Source organism: Ostrinia nubilalis, chromosome 13, assembly GCF_963855985.1.
Source record: "Ostrinia nubilalis chromosome 13, ilOstNubi1.1, whole genome shotgun sequence".
NCBI classification, from domain to species: domain Eukaryota; kingdom Metazoa; phylum Arthropoda; class Insecta; order Lepidoptera; family Crambidae; genus Ostrinia; species Ostrinia nubilalis.
In genome coordinates, this window is record NC_087100.1 from 13,981,344 (window position 1) to 14,005,798 (window position 24,455).

The following is a 24,455-nucleotide window of genomic DNA, read 5'->3' on the forward strand; positions in this document are numbered from 1 at the left end:
TAGTTACTTTAAATAAAACTGAATCTGCATCTACACGTGGATATCATTTGGGGCCTTGAAAATACCTTGAAAGGACTACCTCAACAACACACGCACAGGAGCACGTTTCACAGCATAGCTTCATCTATACTTATATGATATTTGTTTCCGACGAAAAAGAAAACTATTTGACTCTATGGTATGACGTCTATTTGACTTTGACGTACTTGACGTTGCGGTCTTTAGTCTGTGTTCAATTGGTCATGGTCATGCACACAGATATGGTCATGCACGTCACGCACTGTTGTATTCTTGAATTTTTGTCCCCGGATTGATCGGAGTCCTAGCGCTGTGCGTGAAATAAACAGACGTTGAAAGTAGGCCATGGCAAATGCCAACCCGTATGAAATTATTACGTGTATTTTAAAATAAATAGTGTTTAACTTTTATAAAAACTTTTACAATGGAAATAGTGGACGTCGAAGAGTGTCAGACTGACCCGACCGCGGTCACCCGAAAGAAAAGTTTATGGGCTAAAATTAACAATAGGACGACGTACGGCTATTTGTTTAATATTATTGTAACGATTATATTGCTCACGTGTGTGGTGTTAGTGCTGTACTTCTTCAAGGAGTATTTGAGGGCGATATTATTTTGGGTGAACTCTCAGGACCCTTGGATAATATTTTTGTTGTTTGTGGGATTGTTTTTGCTGGTGAGTTTCCCAGTGACTATTGGGTATTTGGTGTTGATAATAACAAGTGGTTACTTGTTGGGGATTTTGCACGGTTTGGGAACTGTGTTGGTGTGTGCGAACTTTGGAGTGGCGGTGGCCCACTATACGCTGCGGGCAATGAGGAGCTACCTGCCGCTGGACCGACTGCTGAAGAATGAGACGGCGCGGGCCCTGCTGAAAGTCATCGCGGGCCCGCAAGCCTTCAAAATAGTGTTCTTTGCCAGACTCACGCCAATCCCGTTTGGATTGCAGAACACGATTTTCGCCGTAAGTATTCCCTCTATTTGTCTTTATGAGAACGCATTAATCGCTAATGTCACGACGGCACTGTTATCTCTCACTTTCCAGCTTTTTATGTCTGATTAACTTCTAATCTTCCTTTGTTATCTTTACAAGTTTACTTTCTAAAAGAAATACAAAAATCATGCTCTCTTTAGAATACTAGTTTTTCCAATTAGGAATTTTATTTGAACACCTACTTTACATATCAAATAATTCACATAAATCTAAATCAAGGTCAAGGGGTTAATTTGATATTATTATCATGATGGAAACGATGTCAAGATACCACTATCATTGCTATCTCTCAATAATTGTGGTTGCATAATAATCTTATCAAATAAATTGTGATTTTGGAACTACATGTCATATCTAATCTAGGTAATTTGTTTGCAAAAAGGCTGAGTTATTTTAGGATATTTCTAAAATGATCTGTTATACTGATTTGTCATAATGGACTTATTCTCCAGGGGGAAGAGACTTATTTGAGTGAGGAGTTTTTAAAATCCTTAAATATGGTATAATTATACTATATCTATATGATTACTAGTTATACTTGTCTTGTCTTCATAATACGTGTGATAAACTGCCACATTCATCCTACTCAACCCATGAAAAGTATGCACAAATTGATGATTACGCCCTGCCATTGTTCAGCATAATTGTCTGGCATTAGCCACTTTTAACACTTATTCGGACAAATGATGATAACTGCTGTCTGTCTATTAACCTCATTAGTGGGTCAGCTATTGCTCAATTTGATGAGCAGTGATATACCATATAGATAGGGAATATGAGTTTTATCACTATGAAACTAGAGTACATAATGTCCGATCACTTTTTGTCAGCTGACACTATTATGCCTGTGCTAAGGTATGATTGGGTATAATGATGACTGTAATTACTGGCTTCGATAAAAGTCAGTAACTTTTATTGAAGTTGACATTAAAACATTATAAGACACTTTAGGCGTAGTTTGGAATAATGTCATTAAGGTGTTATTGGATGCCTACCTAATTAAAACTGATGATTATGTATTATAATTGTCTATAACATGATTTATTTTCATATATTTTTTAAGGATTGATGTAATTTTTTAATATTGTTCACCTACCGTTAAATATATTTTTATCAATTCCATAATAAAATTGTCATGGACTACACTGTCCTTGTTATTCTCTTCGCAAGTCCGATATTCATGCCATGCAAGTTCATTGAACTAGTACCTACTTACTGCAACTGTTCATCTAACTGCCAGCCTGAACTAGCTCAATCTGCAATCATGTCATCCATCCAACTGTAACTACATCACTTTGGTTTGCTGTTGAGACTTGATTCTGTGTAGTCAGCCACAATTACGCCGCTCGTAAATATCTTGTGCCTTGACGGTTGCGTCGGCGCCAATGGCTTTAAAATTGATTTTGCCATTTATTTAACTCAAATTACACCAATTGAGCATCTGAACAAAACGTGGCAATGAAACTTATCAACTCTCAACTCAACAAAATCACTCGACGAGATTTTCTTTTCTCTCACTTGAGAGATTAAATACCTACTATGCTGAAAAGAATTGCTAAAATCAAGTGGCAGTGGGCGGACACATAGCTCGTAGAGACGATGGCCGTTGGGGCAGAAAAGTTCTCGAGTGGCGACCACGGGCTGGAAGACGTAGCGTGGGCAGGCCTCCTACTAGGTGGACCGATGATCTGGTAAAGGTCGCGGCTTCCCGACATAAGGCAGCCTGGATGCGGGCAGCGCAGCACCGTTCATTGTGGAAAACCTTGGGGGAAGCTTTTGGGACGTCATTTGGCTGAAACGACGACGACGACGATGCTGAAAATCACTTAACATACAAACTGCAAACACCTTATAAAATAAATCCAGTAAAATTTCAATATGGACACAAGTTTAGAATGAAGCAGCATTGACAACGCAATTCACTGTGAAAAGGGGCAAATCCCATATCTCGCCTCCTCGCTGCCGCGTTCATTGTCTCTTACTAAAACAATGGCTGCGATAAAATTGTATTGTTTATTGTACTTAATAATGTGTGTATAAATACTCAGCCGCCAGACAAGTAGGTTTTGACCTTATTGAAGGGGCGCAAGATCATCAGAGCGCAGCGAGAAAGCAGCCGTAAAGAAAAGAAATCAAGAAAGCATGGTTTCTCTCAGCCTCTGAAAAGGTCATATTGACATTTTCCCGGGTAATCTTCCCGTATCACTTCGTTGATTCCATTTCTGCTTCCCACGTGATATTTAAAGGCCTACCCATAGTACCGATTAGGTAATTGTGCAAAGAATAAACGGACGACTCGACCGTCATGGATTCATGCATGGTGTCTCAAGAGCTGAAATTAAAAGCATTGGGAAAAAATGTTTCCAAAACAATGACAACCTAAGGGATTACCGGGGATTTTGACCGCTATCGGCGTTTCCAACGAAAGGTTTAACGTACACTACTAAATATCTCCAAAATCGTAATTTCGGGAATTCTTTTATCCACGACGAGGAAGCTCTAGCTCTTTACCTGCATCTCACCTGATGGAAAGTGATGATCAGGCCGAAGATGGAAGCGAGCTTCACTCGGAATCCTCAACCACAGAGGAACTGGTTATCTTACCTCCAACTGCCGGAACACAATAATGCTGATATGGCGATGATTGTCGTTATGTCGAACAGACTTAGGTAAGCTGGTGGTAGCTAGCCAGGGGGACTTAGAACAAGCCTGAAGCCGAATCGAACAGAAAAATCTGCCCCCAATGAGAATCGAACACAGGATTCCATGTCTGACTGAAGCAGGTGGTCTTGCGACTAGACCATGGAGGCGGTTAAACTTAAAACTGATTGATTGAAACAAAAATTTGCATGGTCGTTTCGACACAGGCGCTTGGGAACCAAACACAGAATCTGTGAGCTGTAGAACTCTCAACTCTTAGATCACAAACGCATTGAAGCGTCAATAAAATTATCTAATTTATATGAACGAAATAGAAGGGCATCCTGAATCCTCATACATCCGTCCTGTACTATAATTTCTTATAGTACCGGCCTGTCTTTACCACAGAATAAGTAAGTAGCGGGTACTTACGCCTGTCGCTAAGCATCAGTGAGCATTAACTTAACATTATTATCGATTGGGCCACAGACAGACGTTACGGTTATTATGAAGGTTATTGGTTTATAGAACTACCTGCCTGCATGTCTTTAATTATTACTTAGAACCTCTGGGTAAACAAAGGTTATGAGTTAGAAACATGTTGGCTCTAAGAAAGCAGACATGACTGAGTGTCTGTACAATATCACCTTAAGTAAAATTGTGATTTCGGAACTGCACAATGTAGGAAAGAGCTTTGACGCCAAATAAGTGTAATGTCACTTTCAAACGTAATTTCATGTCAAATAAAACTAACCACCAAATGCATTAGTTCTGTCGTAAATGACTTGATACTTACCTATTCAGTCACGATAGCAAAAACTTCACATTTAATCAACCATAATGACGCCTTGACAATAAGCAATGGGAAACTTGAGGAATGTAATTCGTGTAAAAGTCACTATTGTGATTCACGGTGAAAACGAAATTGTTAAAACTTTATAGTCAGTCAAAATTAGGTAGTTTAAAATAAAAACCTATATTTAAAATTCGTATAAAACGACCGTTGTTTAAACAACGTTGATAATGATAAGGCCGACGCACTGGATAAAACCGGAGTAAAAGGCCGCGAGATGAATGACACACTGTTCACCGAGAATGAGGTTTCAATAACATGAAACTAAAAAAAAACAAAATAGCACCAATACCAGGAGTATTCTTGTCGGTTCAGACTTATCAAGGATAATAAGATGAAGGCAGAGGTCTAGTTCTAGTTGCCAGAGCCAATCCAGGAATTCGAGCAATCATTTTGTCTGAAAATTAAAATATTCCGAATAATAAATGGGATGGGAACCACGTTTCACTGACAGATCAGAACAGAGATGGAATTGTGTAAAGCAATCGTTATCATTTGACAGTTCATAACGTACGATTATTCTGTCAAACGCTTTGTTTAACTGACTTTATCGTACGTTATGAACTGTCAAATGATTACGATTGCTTTACACAATTCCACCTCTGAATGCTTAAAGTTTTTCATTAATTGACAGCAATGAAACACGCTACAGTTTTGTCATCTGTCAGATCATCATCATCATTATTCTCCAGTCTCCACTGCAGGAGCACGAAGACGAACCCATTTTCTGGAAGTGAATGAATTTAGCTTACATTCCCTATGCCCAGTCGGGTGGAGGCATATTAATTTGTCCTAGGCGCCTTTCACCATGAAGCATAGCTTTCTCCATGGCTAGCCAACTTCGAATTACTGTACCAACTAGAATACTAGATTGTTTACTAGTACAGTGACCGTGAGTGTTCACGATCCGTAGGGGCTACTTTCTACCACAACCGTATTACTAGGCTAAATACTACGGCCTTCCTCGGTCGCCTTGGCTAGGTCTTATCTGTACCAGTCGCGATTAACCCTACCACAGAAAAATTAATAGCCCCTACTCTAAGAGGACTTCATAAAATATTATAAAATACATACTACAATTAATTAATATTGACAAATTGAGTAATTACGCAAACGATTGAGTTGTTAAACTATCCGTGTGTATAATTAATGCTACTGTTATATTTTTATAGTCATAATAATAATTTGAACTGTTTTAATAAAATAAACTAGTTCAAGTTCTGATAATGACCGTGCGAGAAATTAATAGCGTGGGAACATGGGTGGGAACATGACACGATGTTAGTTTATTGCGAATCCCATTTCAGATGTGGTCTATACTGGATCCGTAAAAATCTGGATTGTAAATATTGTGTTCAGGGTCTGTTATTGGAAAAAAAACTAATCATTATAGCGCAGTTCAGGTTTTATTAAAATTGATCTGCAAAAATTGGAACATGTCCCGGAATTTTTCAAATTTATGTCACTTGAAAGTTAGCTAGTGATCATTATGCAATGTGGGCATTTCTTGCAAAACTAGCGATTGCAAAAAAGAAACTAGCCAGCTCTGAATAGTACTATAATAAACCCCACACGCAAATAGATCATAATCGGGTTTATAGCACGAAATATGGACCGTAAATCCCCTAATGTCACAGCGAAAACAATGACTCATTACTTATGTACCTAATTAAAACAACTGTTAGTGCTTTTTCCTGGAAAAATCGCAATAAAATCTGATATCTGTTCGACAACACGTTTTACACTGCACTTGTTAAATTTTAGCTAAGTATTTAAACTAGATATATTATGTAGATTAAACTTCAAAATAAAACTGTATCAAAAATATTCAGTCAATTAACTGACAGATTTTTTCACCAACTATTAAAAGATACTGTTATTTTTAGGCCTTAAAAAGCTTTTTTTTATTTACATGACTTATCATTATGAAACCATGAAAAGTTCCAAAACGTTTGATATGGTGCGTATTATCGGAATGATTAATTGAAAAAAAATATGCAAATAACTGTGATAAAGGACACCTAAAGAATACTACCTACATACAATATTTGCTTCTTATAGCTATCTAAACCGTGTAATATCACTTTAATCAACTTCACTCGCCTTGATCGACTTATAAATGCAGGAAGAATTGACACTATTGCGCAGTTTTTTTATTGCTTTTATAACTCTAACTCGTCCTTCTTTGGTAAATAGAATCTTTAAAGATTTCCTACGACTTGACGAATTGCCATTTTGACCCATTTTTCCAGACCCATCTTTAGCTCCTGAAGTCGTGGGGACTTCTTTATTTCATGTTTGAGTAGCTAGGGTGCCCACGTCCTTCTAGATCTATTAGTAGTTATTATAGTAGTTGCTCTATTTAGGCTTGATTGATAACGTAACAGAGAGAGACAGAGTTACTTTCGCATTGTTTAGAATAAAACAGCCTCTTTAGATCGTTTTATGAAGCGAAGTGGCTACGTACAGAAAATCCGGAGCTGCTAAAAAAAACTGTTACAAAAGTTACTTGCCTAAGTTTGGATTCGACCAAACAAGAGTAAATATTAATCTCAGAATAAATCGTCAGTTTTAACATATTTCCGATACTGAAACTGTCAATGTGCCAGTTATACCAGGAGTTATTCTCGGATAAAAGTTTGGTCGAATCGATAAGGAGGGCAGGCAAGGGAGTAAATTAATTACTTATTCCCTTTCCAATGGGGTAGGGTTTATCGATATGTAAAGTGATGCGAAAGCGACAAATTTTCCCCCTTTGCATGCGTTAGAATCATTGTAGGTATGTGTCTTCATTATGAATCTGTGCAACTTTAGTCAGATTTTTTTTGTTTATTTATTATTATCTTAACTTACACGAGCGACCGTCTCAAGTTACGCCAGTCAAACGTCAGTTTGTCAATTATTCAACGCCAGCTTTGACAGGTCGAATCGACCTCACGGTCTAGCTAGAACATTGTTTTGATAGAGTTGTGTTATTCATCTTAGGTATCAACTTTTTCTTTAATGTAGGAAATTCTTTTCTTCGTTTATTTAAACTAAGATACTGTTAATGGAGAGTACAAAACAAACATTGATGATGTTAACAACCTGTGCCACGATAATGTCGTCTACATAGCGACCGCGAATGCTAAATCTTAACAACTTCCCTTGACAGAGCAAAGATAAGCCGAAATGTGTTTTTTATCGGTGGCCTTCGCGCCAGACGGTCGCAATAACAATGAACATACTATAGTAGTGGTGTAGTAGCCATATCTACAATGGAGATTAGTACAGTGTCTCTTAAGTAATCGCTTTGCCCAAAGCACTACTCTGTGTACAGACTAGAAAGCAGAACATAGATGTAGAGAAAAAAGGCTGTGGCGCTGTACTATTTAAGGTACTTGAAATGGGAGTTATTTTGCAACAAAAATTTAAAAGTCAGATGTTATTCGGTATATCCGAATATTCGGTCATCTTCGGAGTTACTGAATTGTAGTTAATAAAATGAAATTGTACCTAAATATTTTTGTCGACAGAATATTTGAATAATTTATTAGTCGTAGATGATAGCTAATAAGAACCGACGTGTGTCTAAAAAGTAATGACAGTGAAAATAAATGTTATAATGTATGTCAAGCTATGAGAATAAAAAGAAATTAATAGACTCGGACTCAAAGTCAATTTTGTTTGGTTGCACGTGACTTTATTTGATACTTGAGTTGGAGGTTGCTCTACCTGATTGCATTATGGCTGCACTGTGATAAATTTGAATAATGTCGCTTGGTGCACTGAGAACTATGCTATTGTTCCAGTTATAACAAGGACAATGGGAATTCTATGGCGCCACTTTCACTGCGTTTATAGCGACAGTTCTTGAAAGCATTTCTATGGAAAGTTTTGCCAATTAAAAAACCGTGTAAAATAGCAGACAGATAGTTAATTTCTTTTTTATAATATGGAATTATGGATGTTAATCTTATGACAAGAGATTTTTGTAAACTTTAATCAACATATTTTGTACGTGGTAATGTGAAAGAGTAAATTTTTTGCTTCCATTCTAAGAAAGTTTCGCGTTTCGTATAGGGCTGGTTTCCAAAACCACTTCACCTCGCGCCGAGTAGATATTATCTGCTGAAACAAGTGTCTGGCCAAGCGATGGAAGGTAATATAGTCATAGTCTTATATCTTTATTGATTCAGACTGATAAGTATGTAAAGAGAGAGATTACATAAAACCGTAACGTTAGCCTTAAAAGCACGCCAAAAACAAATATTATGACTTATTGTGCTTTGCTTGTGAAAATCTTTATCGTTAGGTCCTAGTTAATAATTTCAGAATTTTTAGTATTTTCCTGTTGAATAATAAATGTAGAGTCGTTCTTATTCTAGTAAGATCTGTATTTTAGTAAAATTCATTAAGTATTTTTTATTACACGATGTCCCAATATTTTTGGTAAACGTTGAGCTGGTTTCCACTGTCCTCTTGTTATTACGTCTCAATGAAATATAATCAAACGCAGACTAATCAGTTAACTACGTTATTAAAATTTAAATGCGTTATCTATTTAATGTCGTACACGTGTACTCGAAGGCATCAAGTTGATGGATTCGTCGTAGAATAGGTATAACGTTACGATTACGACACGATCTATTTCCGATACCATTTTAAGAGTTTTCGTGATCGGTTTATTTGTGTCGCCAGTCACGACTCGGCCATTCCTGATGTTTTACAAACGACAGCACATCGAGATGTGCAGCACCCTATGTACTGGTGATAGGTGTGATTTTGGAACAAGAATGTATAGTCTGATATACTGTCGACTGTAGGTACTTACTTGTAGACTAAAGAATATTTTATCCGCTTTGATTCACTTGGGGGATTTCTATCCATATCGTTATGTTTGTTTGAGGCGTTCCAGTAAGTGGTCAGAATATCAGTAAAATGTACAAAGAGTGATAAGGAAGGATGACGTGCCGTCGATGATTTTGCAATAAATTGGATATTCAAAATTTTTCAGAAAAATACAAAAATTCTCAGATTTTTACTTAGTTTATGTTTGCTTTCCTATGAGACCACTGTATGAGTCTTATAAATAATCTCATGAAATCAGAATCTACAATAGAACCCGTATTATTTAACAGCCTGCCGTCAGTTATGGTAGTTCGCATAACCCTACAACAACGTCAGATGCGATTGCGGGTTCAAATCTCGCTGGAGTGCAAATGTTAGTGATGATTACATTTATTTTTATAACAATTTATTATCGTACAAAAATTTAGACAGTAAAATCCTACTGCGTCTCTTGTGTTGTCTGACTTCAGTGTGCATGTTACGCACCGATCCAAATATAAACGTGTAAGTTTACAAATAAAATGTTTACTTTACACCGCGGATATTTACATTCCGCTTTAGACGAGGTCGCTAGTCGCTACGTGCTGCGTTTAACTGACGCTAGAAAATTGTTTGAAAAGTTTATGGGAAAGTGTAATATTTTCGCTATTTTAATGTTTACCCCTTGGTTCGTTCTTGTCAGCCAAATGACTTCCATGGCTGGACAATGGCCTCCCCCAAGGTTTTCCACAATAAACGGTTCAGCTCCTGCGCTGCCCGCATCCAGGCTCTTCCCGGATTCTTCTCTTCTTCGGGCAGGCTTCCTACTAGGTGGACCGACGATCTGGTAAATGTCACGGGAAGAGCCTGGTTTACCCCATATCCCGTATAAAATTAAATAACATCAGCTCCTGCCCGCTATTTGTCCGCTTGCTGTTTGGTCTGTCACAAGCGAACCAGACATTATGGGCCTTATTACAAAAAAAAAAAACGATAAACATGGTTAAAATGACATTTCCACGTTAAATGACATTTGTTACTGTCATTCCTTCCTTGTAGCAACCACTATTGAATGTCTGGTCCGCTATAGAAAGCCAAAAACATTTTTGTAAAACATACAATGAGTTTTCAATAATGGTTTCCCCATACCATACACACATTGTCCTTTATTTCACTCGTTCACGCGAAAAGTAATGGTAAACGAAATAGGTACAGTCAACAGAACATCTAGACTATATTTTTGTTGCAAAATGGCACTTATTAAAACCACATAAGATGCCACAATGTTTAGCTTTATGTGCTGTCGTCTGTACGTACAGTCAGCGTCAAATAGTTCGTGACACCCAAAGTAGCCAAAAAGTTCGCAACACGTCTTTGTTACAGTTGCAATAAATCCTCCGTGGTTGAGGATTCCGGGTGAAGCTCGCTTCCACCTTCGGCCTGATCATCACTAACCATCAGGTGAGATACAGGCCAAGAGCTTCCTCGTTGTGGATAAAAAAAAAAGGTTGTCTTGTCAACTTTTCGGCAACGTTGGGTGTCAAGAACTATTTGACGCTGACTGTACCATACGCGTATTATTTTTCCATTGTTCCCCGTGCTTTGATTGAAATGCCCCGATTGAAATTCGACAGCGTCAGACGCGAATGATTTATCATGCGCGCGTTTATTTTGATTTGTTTAGTTTAGCTAGCAGTATGTAGATTCATACTACGTCGTTTAAAAAACCAAGCACATTATTTTTAGGCAGGCTTTCTGAATTAAGATTTTCTTTGCCTAAGCGTGCTCATTTTCTAATCAAGTAAAAAAATATATAAAATTCATCCTAGAGATGATGAGTACAGAAAATGGGCCTATGTGTAGAATTAAATAGGGGTCTGTCCTAAAATGATTGTTGTTATATTCCGCTGAAGTAGGAAACTCGAACCTGCTAAATGGACATTATTTAAATACAATATTTTAAAATGATAATAAGCTCGACCAAATCATGGTAATGCGTTTCAGTGTCGCGTTATTTTACACATTAACATTTGTATACATAATGGCTTCAGTAAATGGCGTATTGACTAAAGAGTTATTTTCAGCAAATCCAAACATAGACGTCACGTTCGATTCGGTCGCAATTCTTTCTTATGCTAATTGAACCGTTGCAACTTCCAAGAAGAATAACTTTAGATATGGTTGAATAAGTAAGCAATATGCTGACGAAAATACGTAAAAATAGTGATAAAATTGTATTGTAATTAATTCAATCAAGTAGGTGTAAAACTATTCAGAACTGCTACCTAATATTTGAAATAATCAATAACCTAATGTCACTAATGTTAGCGGACGAATGGAATAATTACGCCACTGTTCCAATAGTGTCATTAAAAATATTCCATTTAGCGTAGTGTTTTCTGAAACAGATGAAGGTCAAGGGCAACAGCGCCAACAGCTTAATTATTAGCTAGAATTCCAGCCAATTTGCCGCCTGCGTGACGGCGGGGGTAGTTAAAATAACTGCCCCTTTTAACTACGTTTTCTATCCACGAATGCTAATGCGCTAGACGTGTTCTAGTTAATTAAAGTATACTGGATTATTTTGCTTCATGGCCAGTTTCTGTTCACGCGAACCTTGGCAATTCCTCCCTTTTCCACTAGGAACTTGAAAAGTCTATCAGAATAGTCCACGGCACATCTGATTATATGATCTTGGAAAACAGCTGTTAGCAGTGTAGCTGTCGTATGTACAAACGTCAAAGGTATCCTTGGTCTTCCCCTTTGTTAACCAATACTTCTATGACGTTTTGTTTTTCGACCTTGTTTATTGACTTACAGTCTTGTTGAGGTCCACAAGCGTATAGACAGAGAGACTGTTGTCGATCTCTCCATTTTGTAGGTACGATATAATGGACTGTATTTTAGCGGCGATAGAAGTCGTAATGGGATGAGATTTTTAGCGAAATTTTACATTTAAAATTAAATGTCGTCTTTAGATCATTGAACCAATTCTCTTCCTTATATTTATTGCTCTGCCTTTGAAAAGTCACTGTTCCTAAAACCGTAAAATTAGCTTGTGTGATCATTAACTGCAAATATCTACCGTCTTATCATGATGTGGTTCACCAGCGAGGTTCCCAGCATAAACATGTTCCACTTTCTGTACACCCTGCAGACAACATACTTTTTACCTTGGTGTTGGTACTATGCTATTAGTTATTCTGTGCTTTTAGTCGGCCAATACTTGGATTTGGGGCTGTCGACTGTTCATCAGTATTCAACTTGTATAGAACTGCACACTACACTGATTTGGTATCGGCCGATTCCTCATACAAATTGAAAGCCGACCGACTTAAAGTCTGCGGGGTCTACACGATATCCTATTCTATCCAATGTTTTTTCCTTGTTTTGCTCGCAAAATTAATTCCATCCACGAATGTTTGTCGTGTTACGGCATTTATTTTCAGCATTGTTTTGCTTAATTATACCACTTGATAAAAGTGCTTTTATATGCTAAAGGCACGCGAACTGGCAGTAAAGGCGTTTAACAAAATGCTAGTACTGTTTTGCTTATTATAAACTCGGGGGTTGTTCGATACAAAATACAATACAACGGGCATGATTTGAAATTCAAATTAGTTTGGATGTCTTCTGTAACTATATCGGTTTTTGTTTCCATTAATGAATGATAGATAAATCATACCAATTTAAACAGCAGTATTTTACTACGAGGGAAGTTTGTCAAGTTTGCCGTTCAAGCCAAATAAACCACAATAGTAACGGCGCTACCTATTTTAACCCATTCAATGGCGAATTGCATAATAACTAGTAAACTTTGAACGCGAACAATAACCTTTCGTTACTTGTTTTTTAGACATGCAACCTCTGGAAGTTATGTAAGTTTAACTGCTTTTTACATTGTATGTAAATTCCTCAATAGCTTAATCTGAAATGGAGCCAAGGCCAGTCTAACTCTACTCTTGGATCGTAAACATTTCTCGCCCTCTAAATGACTTTATTCTGGGAAAAGTGGTAATAGTATACAGTTTTGGTTAAAATACAGTTTTAAATCTTGATTTTTGTAGAATTACAGGTCTGGCTGTTGAGCTAACAGCTTAATACATATAGTATTTCATGTAATCGGTACGTTTATTTATCAATGTTTTATTATGAAGCAATGATTGTGTCTTCTATGTATTAAATGACCCAATCTGTTAAGGTATCTATATATTACAATACAGCCTTACTTCTTCTGCATTCTTAGGCAGTCGTATTCCTTTCCTTTACTGAAGATAATTAACTTTTAAAAAAAATAAAACCGACTTCAAATGCGTGAACACAAAAAAAACTAAAAATTGCGTATAAAAAAGTTCATCCCCAATTTTCCACCCTTGGGGGTGAAATATTTTCTTCAAATTCGCATGAAACCACCCTTTTGATAATACCTATTCAACAAAAAAATAATCGTTCAAATTGATTTATAATCGGCGGAGATATTGCGTATAAAAAAGTTCATCCCCAATTTTCCACCCTTGGGGGTTGTTTTTTCTATTATTAAATTTAAATGGGACCACCCTTGAGGTATTACCTATACGCCGAAAAAAGATTTGTTCAAATCGGTTCATAATTGGCGGAGTTATCGCGTAACAAACATAGAAAAAAAAAAAAACATACGGGTCGAATTGAGAACCTCCTCCTTTTTTTTGAAGTCGGTTGAAAATAATAGATAAAGATATCTACCATCTCGGGTTCGGTCTAAACAAGACAAAAACTAGTCGTTGGCAGTCTCAAAGGTCAAGGTTTACGATTCTTCGTCATTTACTTGGTTTTTATGTTCTATCAACTTGATTTTCCTGTAATGATCCCCTACTTCAGTAAGCCGGACCTTTAGATCCACGTTGAAAACTATAAGGACTCTTTCAAATTAGACGTTTTTAATAAAATACTAATTTTTCACTTATTCTAACTTATTCTATAAGTTGTCATACAATTTTCCATATCCGGTCCTGCAAAACGTCTATGAAAGAGACTACATACAGACTTAGCTGGCAGATACTCGTAGTTGGGTCGGGCTGTTAATCAGCATGAAGTTGAACATGTAGGATATCACGCCGATTCTTCATAGGTACAAATTGGAAGAAAGTCTGTAATCTGCGGGGTGTCCAAATGTTGACAAAAGAGACTAGAAATGATCCTTTTTGACGTCACGTTTTTCTTCTTCAGGTGAGCGACGTGCGAGGATGCGGGTACCATCTAGCGACGCTGCTGGGCTTGCTGCCGGCTCAGGTCATCAACGTGTACCTGGGCTCCACCCTGCGGTCCATACACGAGGTGCTGGATGACTCGCACATCACCGGCTACATCGTGTTCGCGTTTCAGGTTTGTACACTCATCATGATCAGCAGGGTTAACGGCGCTATTGATCTGTCAACCTCGCTCATGCATTTGAGTGAGAGGGATGACAACATCAATTGGAAACCTTGAATGACGTTTATGGAGTAATCCCCAACTTTCGTATACACGAGGTGCTGGATGACTCGCACGTCACCGGCTACATCGTGTTCGCGTTTCAGCTTTGTACCTACACTATTCATCATGATCAGCAGGGTTATCAACGCTATCATAGTTTCGGGTCTAACTGTCAACCTCGCTCATGCTGGCGTCTGGTTTTGCGTGTAAGGGATGACAGCATTGGAAACCTCGGATGACGTTTTTGGAGTAATCCCCAACTCTCGTATACACGAGGTGCTGGATGACTCGCACGTCACCGGCTACATCGTGTTCGCGTTTCAGGTTTGTACAACATTCATCATGATCAGCAGGGTTAACAACGCTATCATAGTTTCGGGTCTATCTGTCATCCTCGCTCATGCTGGTATCTGGTTTTGCGTGAGAGGGATGACAACATTGGAAACCACGGGTGACGTTTTTGGAGTAATCCCCAACTCTCGTATACACGAGGTGCTGGATGACTCGCACATCACCGGCTACATCGTGTTTGCGTTTCAGGTTTGTACAATATTCATCATGATCAGCAGGGTTAACAACGCTATCATAGTTTCGGGTCTATCTGTCATCCTCGCTCATGCTGGTATCTGGTTTTGTGTGAAAGAGATGACAACATTGGAAACCTCGGATGACGTTTTTGGAGTAATCCCCAACTTTCGTATACACGAGGTGCTGGATGACTCTCACGTCACGGCTACATCGTGTTCGCGTTTCAGGTTTGTACACTCATCATGATCAGCAGGGTTAACGACGCTATTGATCTGTCAACCTCGCTCATGCTGGCATCTGGTTTTGCGTGAGAGGGATGACAACATTGGAAACCTCGGATGACGTTTATGGAGTAATCCCCAACTTTCGTATACACGAGGTGCTGGATGACTCGCACGTCACCGGCTACATCGTGTTCGCGTTTCAGCTTTGTACCTACACTATTCATCATGATCAGCAGGGTTATCAACGCTATCATAGTTTCGGGTCTATCTGTCATCCTTGCTCATGCTGGTATCTGGTTTTGCGTGAGAGCGATGACAACATTGGAAACTTCAGATGATGTTTATGGAGTAATCCCCAACTCTCGTTACTAGTAGCACCCCTCCCCCGCGAAATCATCGCAGTGAAGCTATTTCAGTTCACATCTCTGCGTCAATCGTATCGAAATCGTTTGCTATCAATTTTTTGCAGCGGAGGTGTGCTTTTTCCAATGCACAAAGACGCGAAACAGAATCTGCTGTAACCTTAGATTAATAAAACCTAGATGGATAGTCTTCATACAAACGCTTCGTCAAGAGTGAGGCAAAAATCTTATGTCATTAGTGTCAATTTTGTTGGGGAGTGTAGACAGTGAAGGCGATTTTCCCGAAAGTAGGGAAATTTTTAATACGTTTTTAATTATTTTATAATTAACAAAAACAAAACGCATCATGTACTTACTTATTTATTGAATTCAAAGTACCTACCTAATTACAATAAGATAAATCGACTTAAAAGTCTCGATTTCATAAAAAAGGAAGTGTATTTGTACGGCGAAAAATTGGGAAATAAATTTTCTTGTTACTGGTATCATTCCCGTATTTAATTTTTGAAAGCCAAATTCAAGCAAAATACGCGTCGAATTGTAGTACTTACTTATGAAATGTAACACTGGTCACTTTCTTTCGTTTTTCTGATGTATTTAGACAGCCTTTCACAGCACAAACCGTCATAATTAATTAAAATTCGTCGGACGTGTTTACCAATTTTTCACTTTGACAGTTCATGTGACGTTTACGGGTGAGCCGTTCCGGCTCACTAAAAACTGCCTCACCTTTCGTGCATTGACTATCTATCTAGGCTTTATTAATCCAAGGCTGTAACCGATAGAATTCCCATATTGCTGACATTACACCAAGTGTATCTTTGTGTTCGCCAGTTTTGTGCAACTACCATCGACTTATTGCAATCCTCTTTCTACAGGAAAATTATGTGATTTCAAATACGATAAGTTCCCGTGTCATGGATGAGTAATTGGAATTTACCTTACCTGATGTAATAATTCCATATTACTATGTATGGAGATTTTGGCACATAATTTGTTTCAATTAGGATTTCAATTGTACTAGTACATTACCTATTTGTTAACATTTCAAACCATTACGAATTACAACATTCAACCGACTGAATCCAGGCGGGGCCATGCTAATCAGTCCCTACGGACGAGGGGCTGGCAATGATATCATTAGAGGACCTAATTCAGTAGGCTTGGTAATGGTAATAAGCTGGGTCTTCTTCCGTAACTATGACTGGACAAAGGTAGAATGCAGCACTCAATTAAGTGGCGAAAAAACATACTGCTGTCAGCGGTTGAAGATATTTTATTTTTAAGGGCCACAAAAATTAGCAGTCACCTTCGATCATCATCAGTATACCTCCACCCATTGATGGACCAAAGCTCTTGATCCTTTGCTCTTTCCTATCAACCGCTAGCCAGCTGGCGTCTATCGTCCAGTTCATTTCGCTAGAATGTTACGCTGTGCTTGCTAAGCCGCAGTCTTTAATGCCGCCATAACAACAATGTTAACAGCATTGTTGTGTTCCGGCAGTTAAGAGGTAAGATAGCCAGTTCCTCTGTGGTTGAGGATTCCGGGTGAAGCTCGCTTCACTTTCGGCCTGATCATCACTTACCATCAGGTGAGATGCAGACCAAGAGCTTCCTCGTTGTGGTTAAAAAAAGTCTTTACTCAAGGACTTTGTAGTTCCACACAACATGCTCATTGTAGTTAGTTTATGGATTTTTTTGTCTCTGTGCGCTCACTGAGTTTTGGTTCTACTGTATTCGCGTGTCATATGATAATACCAGCCTTTATTGGCCTGCGAGACGCAATTTTATTGGACTGCATTATTGCGTTGCTCTGATTCTCAACAAGTAATGTACTTAGTACCTTATCATAGCGATAACCAAAAGGATATAATCATTGATTTTCTGATGGTAAAGTACCTACCTTATTGTTATCACATTATTTCAGCTGTTTAAATTTCGCAGCTGCTTCACTATTCTATTCTTCTTATTTCCCACACTTTTTGTTCCCTTCCTAAAGCTAGGACCACTATGTCAGCGAATTTTAGCAAAGATAGATAAGTAGGCCTAAAAATAATTTATATGACGGTTCTAATAAGGGCCGTAACAAAGGCACTATGTATTGGATAAAATGCCTAATTTTTATTGTTTGCAAATCACATATGAGGTATATGGAGGTAGCAATGTAATATTTTGAACATCTTCTACTACCCTTTATTGTTGGAACTTGTAACATTTGTAACATTGCTAAGTGAATAAATTAATATGAATATGAATATTTGCACATTTGTTACACAACAAATAATCATTGTTCAAGTCAACAGCTGTACAACACTCTCATACTCTATTACCTATTATTCCATTTTCCCTGTAACATTAACTCAACAAAGATTAACTGGCGTAAAATTCCCTTATAATTAATTCATTCAAAATGAATTATATTAATACCCATTGAAATATTGCTCTACTGCGCAAAGATAAGTGTACAAACAACGGTATCGGTTGATTAGTTTCACTGGAATATAGATAAGCCCCACAGGCATAGCCCATCTGGAAAAGCAATGCAAGCAATGCCACTCTGAAACTTAGCAGGCAATGGGTAAAAAAAACAGTTCAAACAGATGGATTTCATTAAAGTTCTTCCTTTTGGCCAGGAATTAACACAGTGGTGTCTTCTCTCTTCGCTAAATCTAGTACAATAGTACCTAGTGGTCTGTTAGTGACCTTATGTCTGCAGTACCTAGTGGCTAGGTCTGTTTGTTAGTGACTACTTTTTATGTCTGCCGGAATTCACTTGTGTTCATCAAACCTATGCAGCTATGGTTCATTTAAGATGAGAGTGAATTAATATCTTCTAGGCAAGCCTAATAAAATTTACCGTTGAATAGCATTTACATGTCTCAAGCCCGGTTTCTGAATTTATATTTCTAGTTTTAGCGTTCTACTTTAGGATTCATTTAATTATGAAACTTGATTAGAAGAAGAGCACACTTAAGGCAAAAATCTCAATTCAGAACCAGGGCCTTATTTATGCCCGTTTTCACCATCAATCCCTAATTTTTAAGTGACCCCTTTGAAAACAAAATTCCTGTTAAATGTTACCATAAGGGTCACTTAAAAATTAGGGATTGATGGTGAAAACGAGCATTAGGCTCATATCAACATTTTTGTTGATATGATATGGGCTTTTGCCCATTATAATTAAAAAAAAACACTGGATTCATGAGTTGTCTGTTCTTCTCTGTCTCGTGGCTCAAATGCTCAGTTATCTAGTGCCAGAATATAAGTGCAGATTATTGCGCGTGTGTACTGTCTGGCCGTAATCTTTATTGCACAATGTGCCATTGTCCTTCCGATTAATGAGAATTTAAAATATTAATAGATTTTGTAACGGGCATTAAGATAGGATACGTCCTGTGGACCGTGATGTTAACTTTTAACAAGTATCCAGAGTCCAGACACATTTATGAATACTAGGTGTACTATACATAAAATTGTATCATAGTCCATCACGAATATTGGTGTACTAAATAGTTTAATGTCCAACATTTTATCTTGTCATACTACTATTATAACAGCGTCCTTTAGCATATTCTTGGCGCGAAAGGAAAGGCAGAAAACCACGAGCCGGAAGACGTAGCGTGGGCAGGCCTCTCACTAGGTGGACCGACGATCTGGTGAAGGTCGCGGGAGGCGCCTGGAAGCGAGCGGCGCAGGACCGGAATTTGTGGAAATCCTTGGGGGAGGCCTTTGTCCAGCAGTGGACGTCTTTCGGCTGAAACGAACGAACAAACTGTATTATACAAATCTAGACATTGCCCGCGACTTTTTCATTTCTCTACTCCTATTAGTCGTAATAATTATTATGATGATGAGTCTATAGCCTTCGTCGATAAATGGGCTATCTACAACAAAAATCGTTTTTCAAACCACGGACTTAGTTCTGGATCAGCGCATTCAACCAAGCAAACATAAACTTGTATTATTCGATACTTGAGACGTATCTTTCGATTGCTCTACCGATTTGAATATTTATATCTAAATGGAAGCTTTATCTAAACTAGATTGTGATTTATGTTCAGACTCGATTGCATCCGAACGATAAAGATTTGTGTTGATTACTATCGTTACATATTGAACGAGTGTATCTTCAAAGGATTTATTTAGATTTCAATGACATTCATTCAATTTACTATCAGAATCAATTGAAGATAGCTTATTAATGACACAAGATTTATCTGTACTAATATCTATGTCACCACAAGTAATTTTAATTATTTTGTCTCAAAAACAACGAAGTATGAAACTTTAGCTTCGATAGGGATAACAAAACAATATTTTTTTTTTTTTTCTAAGAAATTGTGTTTTAATCGCGTGAAGTATGACAAAGTTAATCAGTATGCTTTAAAAATATAGTTTTAAATGAGTAAGTAGGAGTTTAAAAAAGGCAAGCAAAGTTAGGCAAGATGCTATGGCTGCTTAGTCACTAGTAGCCAAGTGGGAATTTCAACAGGGGTCTCTAAACTCCGAATGCGTCAAGGAAAGATTATCCACTTTACCACTTTACCTTGTCAATGTAAAAGGAACTGTAACATTATGTTCTTATGGCCAAGTCTATTGGGTAGTATACAAGCAGTTTTCCTTAATAAAACACTTTTCCTCAACCACATTCTTTATGATAAGGACATGGACCTATAAAAAAAGGCGGACGGAACTCGCGCTACAACAAAACTGTGACGCAAAATTTTGGCGTTTGTCTATTGTGTGAGTGAATTTAGGGATGCCATATTAGCCAAAACATTTTACCCATTTATTTTAAGAAAAACATAGATCGGCAGATATTACTTGGAAATGTAGACAGAATTATTCCGTGCCATTTTAAAAGGATGAAAGGTGAATGCGTTGAGGTAGGCGCGAAATTTTCAATGTTCAAATTTTCTTACATTTTTTGCAAGTCAGTGTGTCAGGGTATGTACATAATGTTGATCAAAAATGATTCACGCAGTTACAAATTACGAATCTTGTGTACATTATAATCATAATCTTATGCATCATCAATATATTATTATTATCTCTGATAGATTTTAACATACAACCTGACACCACACTGACACTGACTTGCAATCAATGTAAGAAAATTTGAATTTCACAGTGCCACATTTTTGGGAAGGATCAAATTTGCCTATGAAAATATATCCCATTAAAACACAATTATTATGATAAATTATTTTATTTCCATAGTATGCGTAATAAATAACTAAAAAGTCCTAAAATTATTATTAATTTCCCATATTTCGGGTAATTTTCCCACGTAAATAACTGAGAACACTGGTCTTTGACGTATTATTTTTTCGAGTGAATGACGTTTGATTTCAATTAATTTCAATATTTTAATGTCGGAAAATAAGTGATTGGATTATTATTTTGCCTGTGAAATGTGATTCCTTAATTTTTGTTTGTTCGAACAGAACGGTTTTTACACAATTTCATCACACAAGACATGTCGTATTCGTGTTGTTTTTTCGCTGCTTAACCCTTAACCACTGACGTACGTACGTGGTACGTCGGTCAAACGGTTTTTCGTTCAAAACTTCATTTTGTGCGGGAATTTTTGCGTGTCCTTTTTGGTAGTTTCCTAGTGGCCAGAGATGCGTGTGCGACGGGAGAAAATAAATGGGTAGCATGTCCCTAAGTAGGAGAGCTAGACCACCCGACGTATGTGGTACGTAACGTCAGTGTTAGTGTAACTTTTTCAACATTGCTTTTGTATGTTGGTCCATAGATAAAATTAATTGTTAGGAGTCTTATTTATTTACTTGGCCGTCTATATATAAAAAACCTTATTTACGCCAAAAAATATTACAAATGACGAAGAAATTAGCAAAAAAATCCAGTGGATGAACATTTTTATATTATTTGCGGTTTTCGAGGACATTCATCGTGATGGTTAAGGAGCTTTAGTTCGTGGCTTTGGATTTGACTTCTTCTGAAGATTGTATACCATATTTTCATATTTCCTAGCTAGTTTGAAGCACGGCAAACTGGTGACCAGGTCATCAAACAAAGAAAGACTATAGAAAATAGCCTTCCTAAATGAACTGTATTAAAAAGTGACTTAATTTGTGAATTATTGCTATTGTGATTTTTTCCTGATTAAAACTGTTATTAATCTTTAATATGGCCAAAATAGAAGTTCCTAGTGTTATCGAATATTTTTGTGTTGATTTTTAAAAATTGCCTGTCTAACTTTTATTACATCTGGAGGATTTCACCAATATCATACTATTCTATTAATGTTACTATGTTTTTTTTACTATCTCTGTTTAATATAAACATGTGTGAATAATTTAAATTCAAATTTCACCAAAGTTACACTCTATTGATACATCAGGAGGTCTTCAAAGTTACGTACGTATGCCGTACGTACGTCAGTGTTAGTGTAACAAAATGACACGTCAGTGGTTAAGGGTTAAATGTGTCAACTGTGTGAAGTTTGCACTCGAAGTGGTGTATCAGGGTGTGAATGTGTGCGTGCCGGCCTATACGTACAGGCAAGCTGGTGTATCCTAATGTCACAGTATTTTGTTGATAAGAATCCGTCCGACTTTTTTTATAGGTCCATGGATAAGGACATAAGTCAAGGCGAAGACTGCGCCAATCAACTTGTAATTATTTTATTACAGTTGTTTTACCTGTTTTCATGTAATGTATAGAAGTATGACCTAACGATCCACATTTTAAAATTCAGAAAGAGGATTCGAAGCCCGTATAAACAGTCATGACATTGCCATGTTTGATGATAAGCATGAGCATTTTTTATACCTCATTAAAATATATTAATGAACCAATAACCAAACCTCGTTTAGCTAAATTGTAGTCACAATATTTTAATTTGATTATCCCTTCAATTCCAGATACTGATCGGCATAACCCTCATGGTGTGGGTGGTCCAAAAAGCCCGCAAAGAGCTGACGATCGCTATCATGGCCGCCGAGTCGTTATCCACGTCGTCGAGCTCCACGCTCAGCTAGCCCACGCCTCGCGCGTCCACCGACCTGGACAGCGTCTCCGAGGAACGATCCAGCTAGGGTCTACTCGACGGGTGCTTCGGACCCGCCGACGCCCAAGACGAAACGTACGTGTGAATTTAAGGGTCAGAACGACCCTGTGATACTAAGTATAATCGCCAATTTACCTCCAAGAGGATAGCCGTAAGTCCTGTGAGATAAGTGTAACGCTGTTGATGTTCGAACAGTAGATACGTTCTACGTACAACCGTTTTAGTGTAATGTTTATATTAAACGCGCGAGTGAGACTGCATGATGTTAGTAAAAATAATACCAATATCTCGACGATCTCCGAATCTTCGCCACTTTGGTGGCCAGTTTTCAAAGTCATCTTCATATTTTTCATGAAATTTCAAACATTTTTACGATGGACGCCCTGGAACGGGTCCAAAAACGGGACGCATTCCCGGGGAAACAAACAGATTTACAGCTCGCACGAGACAAACAAGCTCGTACATAAAGTACAGTCGACATTATGTCCTTCAAGAGATCACCGATAAACACAATTTTTGGATGAGATCTAAACTCGGGAGTCTTCGTAATACCGTAAGGCGTAGTAGCCATGATGATAGAACGTGAACACATTTTGTGAATTTTAAGTTCCTATTTCGTTCTTCCACAACAACGGTATGAAATTATGGTTGAAGATAATTATGGGACTAAGTTTTACCTTAATTTAAATCAGACTATTAGAGAGCGCGAAGATAGACGTTGCCGCGTTGGGAGAAAGGAAAGTACCTACCTATCATACGCTTCGTTAACAACGATATTCGTTCGTATCAAAATTTAGTCTCGATTATAATCAAAGGTCAATCAACTATACATTCAAAACTGGTTGGCGAATAATGTCAATAAGATCGATTTTTCCTTTGTTTGACCTTTTTATTTGGGTAATGTCAATGGTACTATTAATCTGTACCAGGGCCAGACGTCTGGCGCCTACTAAGCCTTCGAGTGACGCCAATGCCTGCATCTTCTCAGTCTATTGACATGGAGCAACTATCTTAAATTAATTCCAAAGTAACGAATTAACTAATTATTTAGTCGCTCAGACAGAGACGAAGCGACTTCTTTATACTTTGTGGAGATGAACCCAAGATAAATAAATTCACGCGTCGTACACGGGACTCTCACCGCTGCCACCCCATGTAGCCAGGATCTACAGCTTGACCGCCAATAAAAACCCAACCAGTGAAGGTCAAGTTTGTCCCTCGCGTCATATACGCTTGACAAACGATCAAGAACAAGTGATCTCTCACTTCAACGTATACCTTTCCCTACTCCGGGGGTAGGCAGTAGTACTCCCGGTAGGTAAATGGCTGACAGCCCAGAATTTTTCACGTTGTTTACAACAGCACCGGCTCGGCTTGACTCCGTTTGGCCATTCACTAATTGAGGAAGACGTGTGCCTAGGCGTTTAGGTTAATAGGTTATGAGAGAGACAACTCAGACCCATATGAATAGTGTATCATGAATTAAGTCGCAAAATACAGAGCGCATAATGCGAGATCTACTCAGAAATGAAGTTCT

General features: G+C 37.9%; 1 protein-coding gene across 1 annotated transcript; it reads left to right on the forward strand.

The window, feature by feature from the left end:
- The first annotated feature begins 265 nt into the window (after positions 1-265).
- LOC135077741 (transmembrane protein 64) lies at positions 266-23,909 on the forward strand. Its single transcript, XM_063972317.1, has 3 exons — positions 266-982; positions 14,520-14,675; positions 22,773-23,909. The coding sequence occupies exons 1-3, from the start codon at positions 443-445 to the stop codon at positions 22,887-22,889; spliced, it is 813 nt and encodes a 270-aa protein (XP_063828387.1). The 5' UTR covers positions 266-442; the 3' UTR covers positions 22,890-23,909.
- The last annotated feature ends 546 nt before the right edge of the window (positions 23,910-24,455 follow it).

Bases quoted from the DNA above. Each gene is read 5' to 3' on its own strand.
- LOC135077741 (XM_063972317.1), top strand. From the start codon at position 443: ATGGAAATAGTGGACGTCGAAGAGTGTCAGACTGACCCGACCGCGGTC. The intron at 983-14,519 runs GTAAGTATTCCC...TTTCTTCTTCAG, and splicing joins TGCAGAACACGATTTTCGCC to GTGAGCGACGTGCGAGGATG. The intron at 14,676-22,772 runs GTTTGTACACTC...CTTCAATTCCAG, and splicing joins ACATCGTGTTCGCGTTTCAG to ATACTGATCGGCATAACCCT.